Below are 16,369 nucleotides of genomic sequence, written 5' to 3'. Positions count from 1 at the left end.
TACATGTTCCTATAACTATGAGAAATATGCAACTCCCGTTTAGCGGAGGAACACTTTGGGTACTACCAAACGTCACAACGTAACTGGGTGATTATAAAGGAGTACTACAGGTGTCTCCGAAGGTACATGTTGAGTTGGCGTATTTCAAGATTAGGTTTTGTCACTCTGATTGTCGGAGAGGTATCTCTGGGCCCTCTCGGTAATGCACATCTTTATAAGCCTTGCAAGCAATGTGACCAAATGAGTTGGTTACGGAATGATGCATTACGGAACAAGTAAAGAGACTTGCCGGTAACGAGATTGAACTAGGTATTGGATACCGATGATCAAATCTCGGGCAAGTAACATACCGATGACAAAGGGAACAACGTATGTTGTCATGCGGTTTGACCGATAAAGATGTTCGTAGAATATGTAGGAACCAATATGGGCATCCAGGTTCCGCTATTGGTTATTGACCGAGAATAGTTCTAGGTCATGTCTACATAGTTCTCGAACCCGTAGGGTCCGCACGCTTAACGTTACGATGACAGTTTTATTATGAGTTTATACGTTTTGATGTACCGAAGTTTGTTCGGAGTCCCGGATGTGATCACGGACATAACGAGGAGTCTCGAAATGCTCGAGACATAAAGATCGATATATTGGAAGCCTATATTTGGACATCGGAATCATTCCGGGTGAAATCGGCATTTTACCGGAGCACCGGGAGGTTACCGGAACCCCTCCGGGGGGTTATTGGGCCTACATGGGCCTCGAGGGAGAAGAGGGAAGGAGGTAGGAGGGGGCCGCGCGCCCCTCCCCTTCCTAGTCCGAATAGGACAAGGGAAGGGGGCGCCCGCCCCCCCCTTTCCTTCCCCTCTTCCTCCTCTTTCCCCCCTTCTCCTATTCCAACTAGGAAAGAAGGGAGTCCTACTCTCGGTGGGAGTAGGACTCCCCCCTTGGCGCGCCCTCCTTGGCCGTCCGCCTCCTCCCCTGGCTCCTTTATATACGGGGGCGGGGGGCACCCCATAGACACACAAGTTGATCTACGGATCGTTCCTTAGCCGTGTGCGGTGCCCCCCTCCACCATATTCCACCTCGGTCATATCGTCGCGGAGTTTAGGCGAAGCCCTGCGCCAGTGGAACATCATCATCGTCACCACGCCGTCGTCTGACGGAACTCATCCCCGAAGCTTTGCTGGATCGGAGCCCGGGGATCGTCATTGAGCTGAACGTGTGCTGAACTCGGAGGTGCCGTACGTTCGGTACTTGGATCGGTCGGATCGTGAAGACGTACGACTACATCAACTGCGTTGTCATAACGCTTCCGCTTACAGTCTACGAGGGTACATGGACAACACTCTCCCCTCTTGTTGCTATGCCATCACCATGATCTTGCGTGCACGTAGGAATTTTTTTGAAATTACTACGTTCCCCAACAGGTGCTGGTTGCAAACGTCCAACAGTGCCTGTGTGGCGGCCGGAGAGGTACAACGATGGCGGCGGAGGTGGAGAGTGCGGATGCAAAGTAAGGGGAAGAAGTGGTGGAATGGAAGAAAATTGGATCGGGAGGACGGATTTCGTGGGCCCGGGATGCCGGAGTCCAAGGTGGCTGATGTCAGGATTCTCGCAACACCCCCCCAGCACACACACACTTTGTCTCCACTTTGCGGGAGAAAACGCGTCCGAAGCATCGAGCGAACCGATACAAGATCGCGTTGAATGATTTTGTGGTCCAAATATATGTGGACGATTTGAAAGTTGGCCTTGAAGATGACCTAATGGTTGTACCTGTAGTAAAGGAAGAAGGCGCGAGTTTTCACTCCGGAGCTTGAGACCGTATACTCGAAAAGGGCTAGCAGACCAAAGCCACCTTGTTCAATCTTGGATTCAGCATTTTAGCGCAATTTGCTCTCTAGTCCGTCCGTCACTGTCGTGACGACGCGTCGCTCGTGGACATAATGGACGAGTTAGGTGAGGCACTTAGAGCAACTCCAACGGGCCGACCCAAATGGACGGTGATTTCGTCCGCTTTTTGTCCGTTTGGGTCGGCCAGGCGGACACGGGGGTCCGCTTCCGCATTTGGGTCGGCGCGTGTGCCCCAACGCTGGCGCGACCCATTTCGACGGCATAAAAGAATGAATGCATGCATATTTAACATAAAAACTAAATTAATTAAACATTAAAGCTGCTCACGAAGGCCGGCGGGAGTCCACGCGTCCACATTAGCATTTAAGAAAATTAAAAACAAACTAAAACTAGGCGCCGCGCGCTGCCCTAGGCGTCATCGTCGTCGTCCTCGGGGTTAGTGAGGTCGATGAGCATCGGCGCCGGACCGGCCCAGCTGAACGCAGTGTTCCAGAGCGCGGCCATGTCGGGCGCGGGCTGTGTCGGTGTTGGCAGTGCCGCCGCCTGGGCCGCTGCGGCCTGGCGCGCCTCCTCCTCGGCCTCAAGCCGCTCGGCCTCGGCATCGGATTTTTTGTCCAAAAGGACCCCCTGCCGAGATGAATTGACAAAAAAGACTACCTCTGGATGAATTTGACAAAAAGGACCCCCTCAGCGGTGGCGGCAGGCGCGGCAGGCGACACGTGGCACCTGCCGCCACCGCCGGAGGCGGCAACCCAGCCAGAACGGCTTTCCCACAGTACATCACGCCGTGATGGAACAGGCGAGGCCAGGTGGGCCACGCCGCCACCGGGCGAGGCGGCCAGCCCTGGCGCGGTCGCTGGTGGGCCAACAGCCTCTGCTGCACCCCGGGCCCCGCCAGTGGGCCTCGCCGCCACTGGCTGAGGCGGCATCCTACTGTCGCGCTGGCTGGCCGACAGCCTCTGCTGCGCGCGGGCAGAGGCGCGGGCCAGGCCACCACTGTTGTTGGCGGCATCTTTTCTTCTGCATGCGCGGGAAAACGACACTGATTCCGTGACTGACGGCGCTGATTCCGATACAAATTTCGCTCATTCCGATGATTCGAAAATTGATGCTGATAGCCTGCTTTTGCTTGTTTTGCTTGAGTCATGCGCGGCGACAGGTTCCCTGTTGCAGACTTAGCTAAGTTTGTAGGAATAAAGCTACATTTAACTCTTGAGTCTCGCAACAGGGAACCTGTCGCCACACATGACTCAAGCAAAACAAGCAAAAGCAGGCTATCAGCATCAATTTTCGAATCATCGGAATGAGCGAAGTTTGTATCGGAATCAACGCCGTCAGTCACGGAATCAGTGTCGCTTTCCCGCGCATGCAGAAGAAAAGATGCCGCTAGCAACAGTGGCGGCCTGGCCCGCGCGCAGCAGAGGCTATCGGCCAGCCAGCGCGACAGTAGGATGCCGCCTCAGCCAGTGGCAGCGAGGCCCACTGGCGGGGCCCGGGAGCAGCAGAGGCTGTCGGCCCGCCAGCGACCACGCCAGGGCTGGCCGCCTCGCCCGATGGCGGCGTGGCCTACCTAGCCTCGCCCGTTCCATCGCGGCGCGATGTACTGTGGGAAAGCCGTTTTGGCTGGGTTGCCGCCTCCGGCGGTGGCGGCAGTTGCCACGTGTCGCCTGCCGCGCCTGCCGCCACCGCTGAGGGGGTCCTTTTTGTCAAATTCATCCAGAGGTAGTCTTTTTTGTCAATTCATCTCGGCAGGGGGGCCTTTTGGACAAAAAATCTCGGCGTCGCGCTCGAGCATCTTGAGGTACTCGCCCTCGCGGCGCTCCTCGTCCACCCGGATCTGCCGCCAGTGCTCGAGGTACGCCGCCTCTTGCTCCGGCGTGGCCTGCATCCAGACCGGCGGTGCCCTCACCCACTCGCGCACTACTCCTGTCCAGGAGTAGCGCTCGATGGGCTCCGGCTCCTGCGGCGGTTCGACTTTGGCGAGGCGGCGGGGAGGGGACGACGGGGCCACCGGCGGGACCACGCAGTCGCCGTCCGCAGAGAGGGCCATGGCCGCCTCGTACCGAGCTTCTTCTTCTTCTGCCGCCTTTGCCCTGCGCCGCTCGTCCTCCTCGCTCTCCCGGTAGACGGCCGCAAGGGCCGCCTGGTCTTCCTCCTTGACAATGAGTGGCGGCGGCGGCACGCTAAGGTCGACCTCGCGCACGCCGCGCCGCCTCACCACCTCGTGCTCGAAGGCGAACCAGCCCGCCCAGTTGGGCGAGCCGTAGGCGTAGGCCTCGTCACCGCGCTTCTCCGGCGTCAGGAGCGCCCGCCGGCGACGCACCTCCTTCGCGTGCGCCCTAGCCGACCGCGGCGCCGCCGGCACTGGGATCCTTTCCGGATCCAGATGTCAGTCGTGCGGCAGCGTTACGTCGGGGTACGGCAGCGGCACGCGGTGGCGCCAGTGCCACTCCGCCTGGTGCACGGGCACGTTCACCTGCTGCCTCTGCCGGTGAGTCGGCGCAGGCGGAGCCGGGGTGAACTCCGTGGGGAAGGGGACGGCGGGGGCCTTGCCCTTCGACTTGCTACTGCTGCCGGAGAAGAGCCCCATTTGGGCGGCTGGGGTGGCTGGGGTTTGCTTGCCGGCGACGGGGGAGCGAGCTTGACCTAGATGGGGACGGAAGTAGATGAGGACGGCCCCGCCACACGATCGGCTTAAAAAAGGACGACCGTCGTCGCTGACGCGTGGGTCCGGGGTCATAAATTAAGCTGACCGGCGAGGGGGCGGGTAGTTGGGGCGACCGCCAGGTGGGGCCACGACGGACATCGAGGAGGCACGCGTGGCGTCCGTTCCGCGTCCGCGCCGACGCATTTGGGATGCAAATTTGGGCCGCAACTGTGTCGGCGCGGACGCGGAGCGGACACATTTTTGGGTTTGGGTCGGCTCGTTGGGCCTCAATTTTTATTCGCGCCGATCCAAACGGACGGTGACGGACGAAATGGGTCGCGCGGTTGGAGTTGCTCTTACCGCGTTCAATCCTCTTGTTTGCTTCTCATTTCAAGCTACTAGTACTCCTAGGTTCATCGTTCATTGCCAGGCTTGGGCGGCCCGCCTCTGCATTCATTTGTTTCTCTTTGGTCCAGACGGACGTCATGATGAAATTCGACAGGCCATCATGAAGCCAGCGATCTCCGTCACGGATCGATTCCGTCGTACCTTTTTCCTTGGGCTTCCAGATAGGGAAACGTTGCGTGCCGGTCGACCGGCCGAACACTGCGCCGGTCCCTTGTGTTGCGCCACGCGTTTTCTCTATTGGCCCACAACCGCTTTTGTTTCTTTCGTTCTTATCTTCACCAGGACTTCTCTCGTCCACTCATTTCTCTTCCCGTGCGTCTTCCTCCTCTCATCTATCTCTTCTCACGCTGCTCCATCGCTCCATCGCCCCAAACTTTGGTCTCCGATGCTGCTCCTCCCCCACACGCTTTGGTCTCCGGTGCTGCTCCTCCGCCATCGCTCTCTTCTCCACAACCCTCCTGCTTCCCCCATCTTCTTCATCTAGCAAACATCACCATGGATGGATTGGATGAGAGCTACAAGACCCACACGCCAGCACCGGTGGTGCGCGCTGGGAGCAGCCCGCCGGGATGTTGCAACCGGTGGTGCGTGCTGCTGGGGCCGGCAACTACGGATCGGCGGCGACCCAGTTTTTTTGCTGGAACGGACCAATTTTTTTGCTGCGATCCAGCGACGGCAATCTGTTTGTTTTTGCTGGAACCACACTTTGTTTTTGCTGGAACCATGTTTTTTGTTTGCTGGAACCATGTATTTTTTTTGTTTTGTCGGTCATTGCCAATGCTATGCGAAACCATTTTTTTTTGTTTTTGCTGGAACCATACTTTGTTTTTGCTGGAACCATGTATTTTTTTTGTTTTCTCGGTCATTGCCAATGCTATGCGAAACCATGTTTTTTGCTGGAACCATACTCTGTTTTTGCTGGAACCGTACCTTTTGTTTGTTGTAACCATGTTTTTGCTAGAACCATCCTATTTTTGCTGGAGCTATGATTGAATGGGGTGCTACAACCGTTATGGTTGGTGCTACAACCGTGGTCGGCGATGCTTCAACCTGCCACGGCACCGTCCAAGCGGCCAAGGGCGGTTACCCTCGCCGGAGCTCAACGAACAGAGCACTGTCCGAGTGGGTGCTACAACCGTTATGGAGGGGTGCTACAACCGTGTTTGACGATTGCTTCAACCGACCACGGCACAGACCCGGCAGCCATGGGCAGTACCCTGCCAGAGCTCGACGAACATGGCCACAACAGCGACGGACAAGGTTGCAACCCACGACGGCGAGGCAGGGAACAACTACGGCGAGGAGCTTCAACGGTGATGACGGCGAGTTGCGACGGCTACGGCGGCGGCGACGAGCTCCGTGATGCAGTTAGAGCGGTGGCCAGGGGAGGACGATCTGACGGGGGCGGGGGAGGATGATCTGACGCGGGCGTTGACCTCGACCCTCTTTTTTGCGCGGAGATGTGATCGCTTTGTTTTTTTTTCTGGTTGCAGATAATGGGGACGAGGAATAAGCGCATCAGACGGTTATAGGGAATCTGATCGTACGGTGGGATTAGGACCGGCCCAAATTTGGGCCGGTGCGCCGGCGCCCATCACTGGCCTTCCAGATAACGCGGGAGCAGAGAAAGGACAGGTTCGTCTAATCATCTACCGTCACACGCGCGCATGTAATATTACACGTAAACAATTACTAGCAGCTGCTATAAGCCAACGATTCGGAAGAAAAGAAATAGCGATCAGAAACGGCTCACCGGCCTGCACCGGCCACCGGCCATGCAGTACGAAGTCGCCGGCGGGGCAGCTTGCTTGTTCCCGTGTTGGAATCGCGTGACGCGGACATCGTCGAAAGGGAGAGGAACTCTACGCCGCCGGGCCTGCATTAGGCCGACTTCAACTTGTCGACGCAAAGATTCGCTAATTTAATCCGCCTGATCGAATTTTGTACAATGAATATATTTTTTACAAATAAATCTGATTTCAAGCCGACAAAAAAAGATACTCGTCCATTTACGTTGTTGCCGTGTTGGCCCGCGTTTTCTGTCCCCCACGTTGGAGTTGGTCTTACTAATGCACTGGCCCCGTAAGCAAGCATAGATGATGCTTCTGTGTTACATATTCTACAAGTAGGCCGTGCTGTAGAGTACACACAGGAGAGAATACGTATGTACGAATGATTACAAGTGCGTCGTACGGGTACAAGTATCACACCACCACCAGGAGCGCTTCTGGAGTACTGTCCGGTAGTACTAGATTAACATCCAGGAGCGATTCGAATCCGAGCTTAGAAAAATGGTCGTCCAGTGACAGTGCGAGTCCATCCTTCTTTTGACTGTACCAAGCAAATACCATCAATGCCCCCGGCCCTGCCCATTTTAAAAAAAGGGTGGGCCCACATTTAATCCACCAGCCTGCTGCTAATCCGTCGTTGAATGGTTAGAGTACTAATGACGATTCTCTCTCTCCCCGTCCGTCTCCTCCTCCCCTCTGCCGCCTGCTTCCGTCACCAGCACGCCGTACTCTTCCACCTTTCCCCTCCCTTGCGTCGTTTCTTTTCCTCCGTCTGCCCGTCGGCGTCATCCTCAGCACCCGAATCCCGCAACCAAATTTCGAACTCGCCACCGGCCGAAAAAGGATTCCACGGGATCGAAAGCAACAGCCTCGATCCATACATCCAGCTTTTCTGAAAGCACAAGGGGGTTAAAACCCTAGCTGGATTGGGCGGAGGGCCCTTCCGCCATTTGCCCGCTGCTAGAGTAGTTGCGTGCTCCAGAGACTTCCAGTCAGTTCGTGTTCGTGGGACGGCGGCGGGGTTGCGTGGAGGAGCCCGGCTCTCCGGCGATCCTGGGGGCCGCGCATGAGGTGAGGATCCCCTGCTGCTGTGTCACTTCATGCTGGGGATTTGCAGGTTTGGATTTGGTAGCGACAAAAGTTTGCATGACTTCTTGCCTTCCTGTCCTAAAATTTGTTCCTTTCAAGTCTCAGCGACTGTGTTTTTCAGTTAGTTAGTTGGTTGGGCTGTATTGTCAGTTCGTTACAGAATATATCCAATCACGTTTTTAAGAGGCTGTCTCCCTGTTGCTGGTAAGAAATTTATATTCTTCCACACAAATTAGCGCGGGTTTTGTCATAGCTTACCTTGAATCTAGTATGTTGCACCGATTAGCAATTTTTAGCCCAAAGGCTGTCGCTTTGTCTTCTTCCAGAATTCATGTCCCTGAACTGGCCTATTTATCCATAGCACCTCTAATTGTAAAGCCTAGCCTGCTCCTTTTACTTGCTTCGATCTTGCTTCTTAACTCTTAACTCTTGAACTCACCGGATGATGCAGATTTAGCTAGTTTTGGTGAGGTAGATATTTGGTTGGGTTAAATTTGCTTCCTGGTTAAGTTGTTGTGATGTGCTTCTACAATCTCAGCTATGCGAATGAAAAATAACCATCAATTCAAAGCATTTTAGATTCCCGCAGCTTTGCTGGACCTGATTTCATATAGCCTTGAGGCAGGTTGCTTGCACCATGAGACATGCCCAATATATTATCAGCTAGCACCTTCATATGTTCTACTTGCATTACAACTTTATGTGGTGTAGCACTAAAAATACATATATTCTTGTTCTGTTCTATATCAGAGTACCGCAGATGACGAGGGTCATCCATGACTCAGGAGAAGGCATGCAGAAAGATGCACTTGACATGGTATCCTCTGATGTTAACTTCCCCAAGGGCCACTTTCCGGACTACAGGATTGGGCCAAACAACCAAATCATTGACCCAGAGGAGGCGCACGAGGTTGTGCCTTTGAAGGAGATTGTTGCGAAAGAAACAACACAACTGCTAGAGCAGCGAAAGCGGCTGTCAGTGCGTGATCTCAGGGAGAAGTTTGAGAAGGGTCTGACTGGTGCCTCCAAGTTGTCTGAAGAGGTATGCTAATCAGTCCAAGCACTTCATCTTGTTCTGACTTTTATCAACAATGTGAGCATATAAGGAGCTCCAACGACACATATATGAAAGTTGTTGTAATTAGCTGTAGATTGTTCACACAAGACATGGTTCCCTGGTTAGAATTTCACATGCTTTCTTATATAAAGAATGATGTGGCATGTCACCTAGATACGGATATGTGTCGTTGGAGCTCCCCAGAGGTAAGCTATAAACATATTTGGAGTTAGTGAAATTACTATACCTGATAACTTATCTGTCAGTGACCATATTGTGGAGTTGTTATCAGACTCCCCTAACAGTGTCAGCGTCCCCAGAGCGTGCCTCTAGAGCTCACATTAATTGATCCACTCATTGTTGAACTCACAGTCATACTTCATTTATAGCTTACCTCTTGTTCCTGGAGATTCTTCCTTTTCAAAGGAGCATATAAATCCGCTTCAAATTGATAAGTATATGGGTTCCATGGGGCCTTGCCAAATAGGATAAATATCACATTCTACTCGTACTAACTTCCTTGCATTGAAATTCTATTTTAAAGTTGTTGCTTCATGTTTCAGGCTAAGCGGCGAGAAGCAGCTTCCCTGGACAGGCAGGTTCTTCTGAAGAAGCTCAGAGATGTTCTAGACACGCTGAAAGGCCGTGTGGCTGGTCGAAACAGAGATGATGCTGATGAAGCTATCTCACTGGTTAATCTCTTCTCTAGACTGCCAATATTTGTCTTCTATTATAAGCTACTCCCTCCGTTCCACAATGTAGTGCCTATAGATTTTTTTCGAAAGTCAAACATTACAAACTTTGACCATATTTATGGAGAAAAGTAGGTACATCTAGAATACCAAATGCACATCATTGGATACATCACAAGTTATATTTTCAGAATGTACATGTTTGGTAATGTAGGTGTAGAGAGTTTTCTCTATACACTTGGTCAAAGTTGACAAAGTTTGACTTTCAGAAAAATCTATAGGCACTACATTGTGGAATGGAGGGAGTACTTTTAATTTGATTGAATTGTTCTTAACTGAAAGTATGAGTTAAGTTAGTTTCACCCGTGTACGATCTATCTAAGCTAACATCCTGCAAACAGCCCAACCTTTTTCTTATACATGATATTAGGTACCAATTTCCAACCTTGATTGTGCTTTTTCGTTATTTGCTTTCACATAATAGTTTGTACATGATGCTTTGATTGTTTCAAAATTCTCAAATTTGAAAGATTATTTTAATGTAATGCTCTGAAAAGCAGTACTAATAAATTTTGGTTGCACATTTTTGGATTTAAGCTTATCAGTCTCAGTAGGCACGTAAAATAAGAAATCCATCATATTTCATATTTATTAATTATGATTCTTTATCTCCAGTTGTAATGTTTTCTTTTTTTCCTCATATTACCTTTGTTCCAAAAACTTTGAAGTGATTATGACTAGTTATGTTCTATCAGGTGGAAGCACTAGCAGTTCAACTTACTCAAAGAGAAGGTGAATTAATTTATGAGAAGGCTGAAGTAAAAAAGTTGGCTAGCTTCCTCAAGCAGGTTTACCCCATTTCTTAATCATCGTTTGTTATTCATGCCTGTTTAAACTTTGTAACATCAGATCGGAGAGCCTGAAAAATGTTTGAGGCTTCATAAGATTTTTTTTTTAATTGTCAGTACATTAGGAAATGTATATTGTAACATGCTGATACTGTAGACATTGTTGAAGCAGAATGTGGTAAGGCTTTTGTTTTATAAGACTGATAACTCATAATTTCATATATGAAAAGTAAATTTGTCCGTAGATCCTGGTGGTTGTAGTGAGAGTAAAACCAGAGGCTTAGGAGTGCCTGGCTCGTTTGCAGAATGCTCTAACTTGGCACAATGGCCTAATTCAACCTTGATGTTTACGAGAATTAGATTGTCTTTTGAGCCATTTTGTATCTCTAAAGCTACAACACGGAATCTTTTGGCAAATTATCCTGTGTGCCTTTGTCTTTATTTTTTATATTCTTGATAACCAAAGGCTATAGTTTGTCATATAATGTACCGTGTGCTGTTCACGAGGTCGTGTTGTGCCTAACTTAAGAAAAGCAGTCCTAGTTTCAGTCACGAGCCACATTCAATTTTCGTATAATTTAGTATGTGCAATGTTTCACAACAATCTTCTGAATGCCTATTAAGATATCAGTATTTACTAGCATTACAATAACACCATTTGGTTACACCTGAATAACGAAGTTACCATTCTCCTCTGTATCATAGGCTACTGAAGATGCCCGAAAGGTAGCTGAAGAGGAAAGAGCTCTTGCACTCGCTGAAATTGAAAAATCTAGAGCTGCAATAGAAAAAGTTGAGAAAGCGTTGCAGGAGCAGGATTCAGCATCAAGTAGCAGAGAGAAGGAGGTGCTTCCTCAATTAATGATGAGCTTGGATATTTCTATACTGCTTCCTCAATTAACTTCCTCTTATGTAGTCGGTGATGCAAATGCACTGACATGATTCTTTTGATTTGAGTAATTGCTACATTTTTTACTTAAAATCTTGTTTGTTTTTTCCTTATCAGGAGATAGAGGAACTTAGGAAAGAGATTCGAGAGGCTAGACGAATAAAAATGCTACACCAGCCAAGCAAGGTTTGTTTTGCATCATCGGTTCATTGTTCTATTCATGGGGTTGTAGTTTTCGTGTTTATGTGAATCTTTGATGATACTTCCTCTTTTCCATGTGCCTTTCTTCTGTCAAGTTCAAATAGAATACTCCCTCCTAACTCCTTTTTTTACAAATTGGCATGTCTTTTTTCTCAATGCTATATCCCCGCTTCTTATACTTTCATGTATTTTGTAACCAAATGTAGCATATTGTGGCAATTTGCCCCTCATGTATTTACTAACAGTTGTCATGCAAAATATCGTAGGTAATGGACATGCAGTTTGAGCTTCAGGGACTCCGTACACTCATATCCGAAAAAACACAGCTTTGCAATCAGTTAAAGAAAGAGGTAATTCCTGTTAGAAAAGGCTCCATATTATTTAAATTGTAACTTGAGTAATGTCGAGCTATGTGAATCACCACTCACTTTTATGTTCAGCTTGCCATGATCAAGAGGCTTGAACAAGATAGCTCTAAACTCTTTGAGCTTGAAGGTTCTGATACTCTTGGATCACAGTTCCGTATTGTCCCTCGAGTTGATGGTGCTCCAGACATCTCAAGCTGTCCAGCTCAGTGGTACCGTGTAATTTCCGGAGGCAACAGAGAGCTCATATCGGGTATGTAATCTGATAAATAAATAGTTCCCAGAGCCTGCTAGACATCTTCCATGAGCATTGAAAGGAACAGACTCATCCGGCAAAAATCTCTGCATTAAACTATGTTTCATGAGAACATCTAATACCTTTTTGGATCATTGTTTTGCTTTATTTATATGTTGATGTATTTAATTTTCTGCTGCAGGTGCAACGAAACTTACTTATGCTCCAGAGCCATTTGATGTTGGCCAATTGTTGCAAGCAGAGATAATTTTGAAAGTAGATAAAGTTACGGTTCAGACAGATGGCCCTTTAAATCATGGTTAGGCATTTCCCACTTCTCTTTTAACATCTGTTATCTGCCGAATTATGGGGGAAATAACTGATGTATGTGGATATATTTGTTTCTTCCAGAAAATAACTGAACTGTTCTGTTGCTTTCTTTGTGATATATAAAGCATTAGCAAATTCCACACATCCCAGACCCGATATTTACTATTCCAACTTGTGCCAGTCATCCTCTTCCTACATTTGAGCCTTACACTGATTTTCTTCCTTTGGTAGACCTTAATAACACCATCTATTTTGACCTGACAAGGCATAAGCACCACTTGATTTGTGTTGTGGTATTATATCAATTAGCCTCATGCTACAATTTGCCAATGGCCCTGCTTGATTAACTGCATTGTGTCACACATTCTTTTAAAAATGAGTCATTGATATTGGATATAAGCTCGTGTTAATGGCTGACTCTGTTGTGTACTTTGAACAGCTTCAGGACTGGAACGTTATGTGGAATCGCTTATGAAAAGGGCGGATATTGAGTTCAATGTATGTATTAACTTCTTTGCCTATAGGATACCAGTAATCCAGTATAAAACTTCTTCAAAACACTTTACCGTTGATGATTCTACTGCCTTAACATTGGACCAGCTATAAAAAGCACAATCTTGTTATTTTGTTCTAGGAAATATCAGTGGGTTTGAATGATTACTGGATATAAATTAATTGGGGTTTGCATCTGTGCTGCTTTGTAGGTGGTAGTCACCCAAATGAATGGGAATGACTACGCATCAAAGTCTGTCCATGTATTTCATATTGGAAAGCTGAGAGTGAAGCTTCGGAAAGGAAGGTCTACAAAAGCAAGGGAGTCATATTCCACCACGATGAAGGTAAACTGAAATCTCACGTTCACAGCACATATGTAACATAAGTGATGTCTATTCAATTGTAATGTTTTGTTTCCTAAACGTGTTGTGTCAGATTGTAGCATTAAATCCTTGTACAATATCTTCAATAACCATGCTTGTCAGTTTACAACAAAAGTATGGGCCCTGACCTTCTAGGTCTCCTGATAATATTTCAGAAACAAGCAATGGTTCCATATAAGTCCGCAGAAACTTAAGAATGTTCTCTGATCATTAGCCCTGTCATGTTTAGAACTTAAGGATCATTGAATATGCAAACAATTCGATCGGAATTGGCGAAAAGTTTCCGTATATTTTGAGGTTATTTTCTGACGATCCATCTTGTTCTCTTGGGCAATCTTCAGTTGTGTGGAAGCCGAGGCGGTGGTAATGCTGCGGCCTGTGCAGTCTTCTGGCAAACTAGGAAAGGCCTATCCTACACTCTAGCTTTTGAGACGGACAGGGATAGGAATGCCGTGATTATGCTTGCTCGGAAATTTGCTTCCAGTTGCAACGTGAGTGTTATTGTGCTCAAGAGTTTGCGTCATTTATAAGAACTTGTGGAGCAATATGTTTACACCTTTCATCTGCTGAATGCAGGTTGTTCTCGCTGGACCAGGCGATCAAGTCCACGGTGGCGGCTGATAAAGTAACCGTGCCCGGTTTGCGGCGCTGCATATATTATTAGGTTGTGAATTTGGGTGCTTGTGTATTCATATTTGTGAGAGTAGGAGGTTGATCAAGTCCACGAGGTTTTCCCCTCCTGTGAAGGCAATCTTTTTATTTGCCTGCCTGCAGCTGTTAGCAAATGCTCTAAAGATAGGAGGTTGATCAAGTCCACGAGGTTTTCCCCTCATGTGAAGGCAATCTTTTTATTTGCCTGCCTGCAGCTGTTAGCAAATGCTCTAAAGATGTGCAGCACACGCCGATTGTATCTTGTGTATTTACATATTTGCAACATTTGAGAGAGAAAAGGGGAAGAGTCTTTTTAGTGTAGTGCCCAGGGGCTTTCCTTGAGTTATCAAGAAATGTACAGATGGGAGAACCTTTTCATCTACGCTGTAATTCTTGTCCTTGCTGCGAGTATAATTAATGACTTGCACATGCTTGTTATATACTACTTATGATGATTTTTTGTTGGTAGCTTGAAACTGTTAGAGCATCTCCAACAGTAAAATGGCGGTTGTGCCCAAAACCTGCTGCTTGGAGCATTTTCGTCAAAAAACCCAGCTTCAATAGATGATGCGTCTCTATTTGGCGGTGACTTTTTTTACGGCAAGCCTATATTGGATAAAGGGGATGCTACATCCCTTTTATCCATTTTGATGACAAATATTTCCGGACGGAGGGAGTAGCTCCAAGTAAAGTATATTTGCAGCACCAGCACCCAACGGGCGGGAATCCAATGCCACTGTGACCTTTAGCCGCGCTGCCAGATTTTGTTCGTCGGCCACCGCATTTCGGCCCTTGGCGCCTTCCATCCAGGAGCGCTGTGCCGCAGTCAGATTCCAGTGTTTACCGTAACCGTCCTTGTCGAGCTCCTCCTTGTCGTCAGATCTGCCTCCTGGCCTCTCGCTGTCGGGTCGTCATATTTCGTGTTGCTCTCAAATTTTAGGGCACTAGTTTTATACCTTCTATGGAAACAAAAACAGTGCACAAAAACCTTCTCTTCTGCACTATAGAGATTTTTTTAGGACATCAAGCTTTACATCATCCGTTGAAGATGCTCTTACCTCACTGGTCACGGTTTCAGCTATCCGATGGCATCAAAACTTTTCTAGGTAAGTAATACTCCTTTGTCCAAAAATATTTATCGGAAAAATATATAAAAATAGATGTATTTAGAACTAAAATACGTCTATATATATCCATTTCTTCGACAAGTATTTTGGGATAGGGGGCAATAGCAGGTGACATTAGCATTCCAAGCAGACAGAAGCAAATATTCATACAGGGAAGCTAGTCACTGTCATCACCAATTCTCCCTAGTGTATTTTTCTTCTTCGTTGCCGAATGTAAATTCCCCTGCCTGTTAGCGTCTGTAAACAACAAGGGCAAAGACTGCACAGCTATCTGCAAGCACGCTCTGACAAATCTTGTTTTATACTACTACCAGTACTATATCTCGAATTCGTAGCCGTTGACGGGTCAAACCAAGCGAGTCTCAACCGCAAACAAAAAAAGCGAGTCTCAACAACGCAACGGATTTTCTATGAGACGTTCAAAATCCACGTGAGAATTTCTTCTCAAATCAAAAAGAAAATAAATATCCATTTGAGAAAGGATAGGGTATATAGTAAATGTTTATAAATCCACGTTGAGTATACACTGATAGGATCTGGACACTAGTAAGCTTGACGAACTAGGTTTTGAGGTCTGATTGGGGATCGAATTTGGCCAAGCCAAGAGGAATTGTATATATTACAGAGTGTGGTAGCTGTAAAGTATAGGAGTAAAGTGATTTAGATCACCAGACAAAAATGACATGCCCACGCAGGAGCTGGGAGTGGCTGTTATATAGCCCTGGTTACAGTCAATGAATTACTACAGTACCCCTAAAACTACGGCGAGCACGCGAGCCGTTGAATCCACTTGTCTCCGCTCCTAGCCGTCCGATAACTGAAAGAGTCTTGCACTTCAGATACCTGACACTGCCTCCTCGTTGAAAACCACCTTGTCCTCAAGGTGGGCCGTGCTTCCGCCAGCTCTCCACCGTTTGCTTGAAGAATCCCGGAAATGTGTGTTTGATAAAATCAGCATCTTCCCAGGAAGCATCTTCAGGTGGTAAGTTCTCCCACTGAACGAGCCACTGCACCACAGCAACATTGTTCCGTGGTATTTGACGAATTTCCAAGACAAGTACTGGTTCAGTCCTTATCTGTCCATTTGGTCCAATTAAGGGTAGATCCGCGCAAGGAACTGCTGTTGGGCCAATATGCTTTTTAAGTTGACTAATGTGGAATACCGGATGGATTTGGGAATCTGCTGGCAAGAACAGCTTATAAGCCACATTACCAACTTTGCTCAACACTCGAAAGGGTCCATAATACTTGCTTTGCAGCTTGATATGGTGTCGGATACCGAAAGCATTGAGCCTGTAGGGTTGCAGTTTC

The 16,369-nt window shown here is 48.0% G+C and overlaps 1 protein-coding gene across 2 annotated transcripts; it reads left to right on the top strand.

The window, feature by feature from the left end:
• Positions 1–5,228: 5,228 nt before the first annotated feature.
• LOC119277320 (stomatal closure-related actin-binding protein 1-like) lies at positions 5,229–14,376 on the top strand. Of its 2 annotated transcripts, none has more exons than XM_037558591.1 (13): positions 5,229–6,541; positions 8,536–8,827; positions 9,406–9,534; positions 10,290–10,382; positions 11,088–11,228; positions 11,389–11,457; positions 11,739–11,822; positions 11,913–12,090; positions 12,275–12,391; positions 12,842–12,900; positions 13,107–13,241; positions 13,622–13,771; positions 13,857–14,376. In XM_037558591.1, exons 2-13 carry the CDS (start codon positions 8,546–8,548, stop codon positions 13,899–13,901), a joined length of 1,482 nt encoding a protein of 493 aa, XP_037414488.1. In that variant the 5' UTR covers positions 5,229–6,541; positions 8,536–8,545; the 3' UTR covers positions 13,902–14,376. The 2 variants fall into 2 exon arrangements, with proteins under 2 accessions (XP_037414488.1, XP_037414486.1); XM_037558589.1 differs by lacking the exon at positions 5,229–6,541 and adding an exon at positions 7,374–7,767.
• Positions 14,377–16,369: the final 1,993 nt, after the last annotated feature.

The sequence above is a fragment of the Triticum dicoccoides genome, chromosome 3B, assembly GCF_002162155.2.
Source record: "Triticum dicoccoides isolate Atlit2015 ecotype Zavitan chromosome 3B, WEW_v2.0, whole genome shotgun sequence".
Taxonomy (NCBI): Eukaryota; Viridiplantae; Streptophyta; class Magnoliopsida; order Poales; family Poaceae; genus Triticum; species Triticum dicoccoides.
Note: the sequence above shows the minus strand (reverse complement) of the source record. Positions and strands in the feature narration are given on the sequence as shown.

Coding starts and splice junctions, on each gene's coding strand:
- LOC119277320 (XM_037558589.1), top strand. Junction 11,229..11,388: donor CAAGTAGCAGAGAGAAGGAG/GTGCTTCCTCAA, acceptor TTTCCTTATCAG/GAGATAGAGGAACTTAGGAA. Junction 12,091..12,274: donor CAACAGAGAGCTCATATCGG/GTATGTAATCTG, acceptor TTTCTGCTGCAG/GTGCAACGAAACTTACTTAT.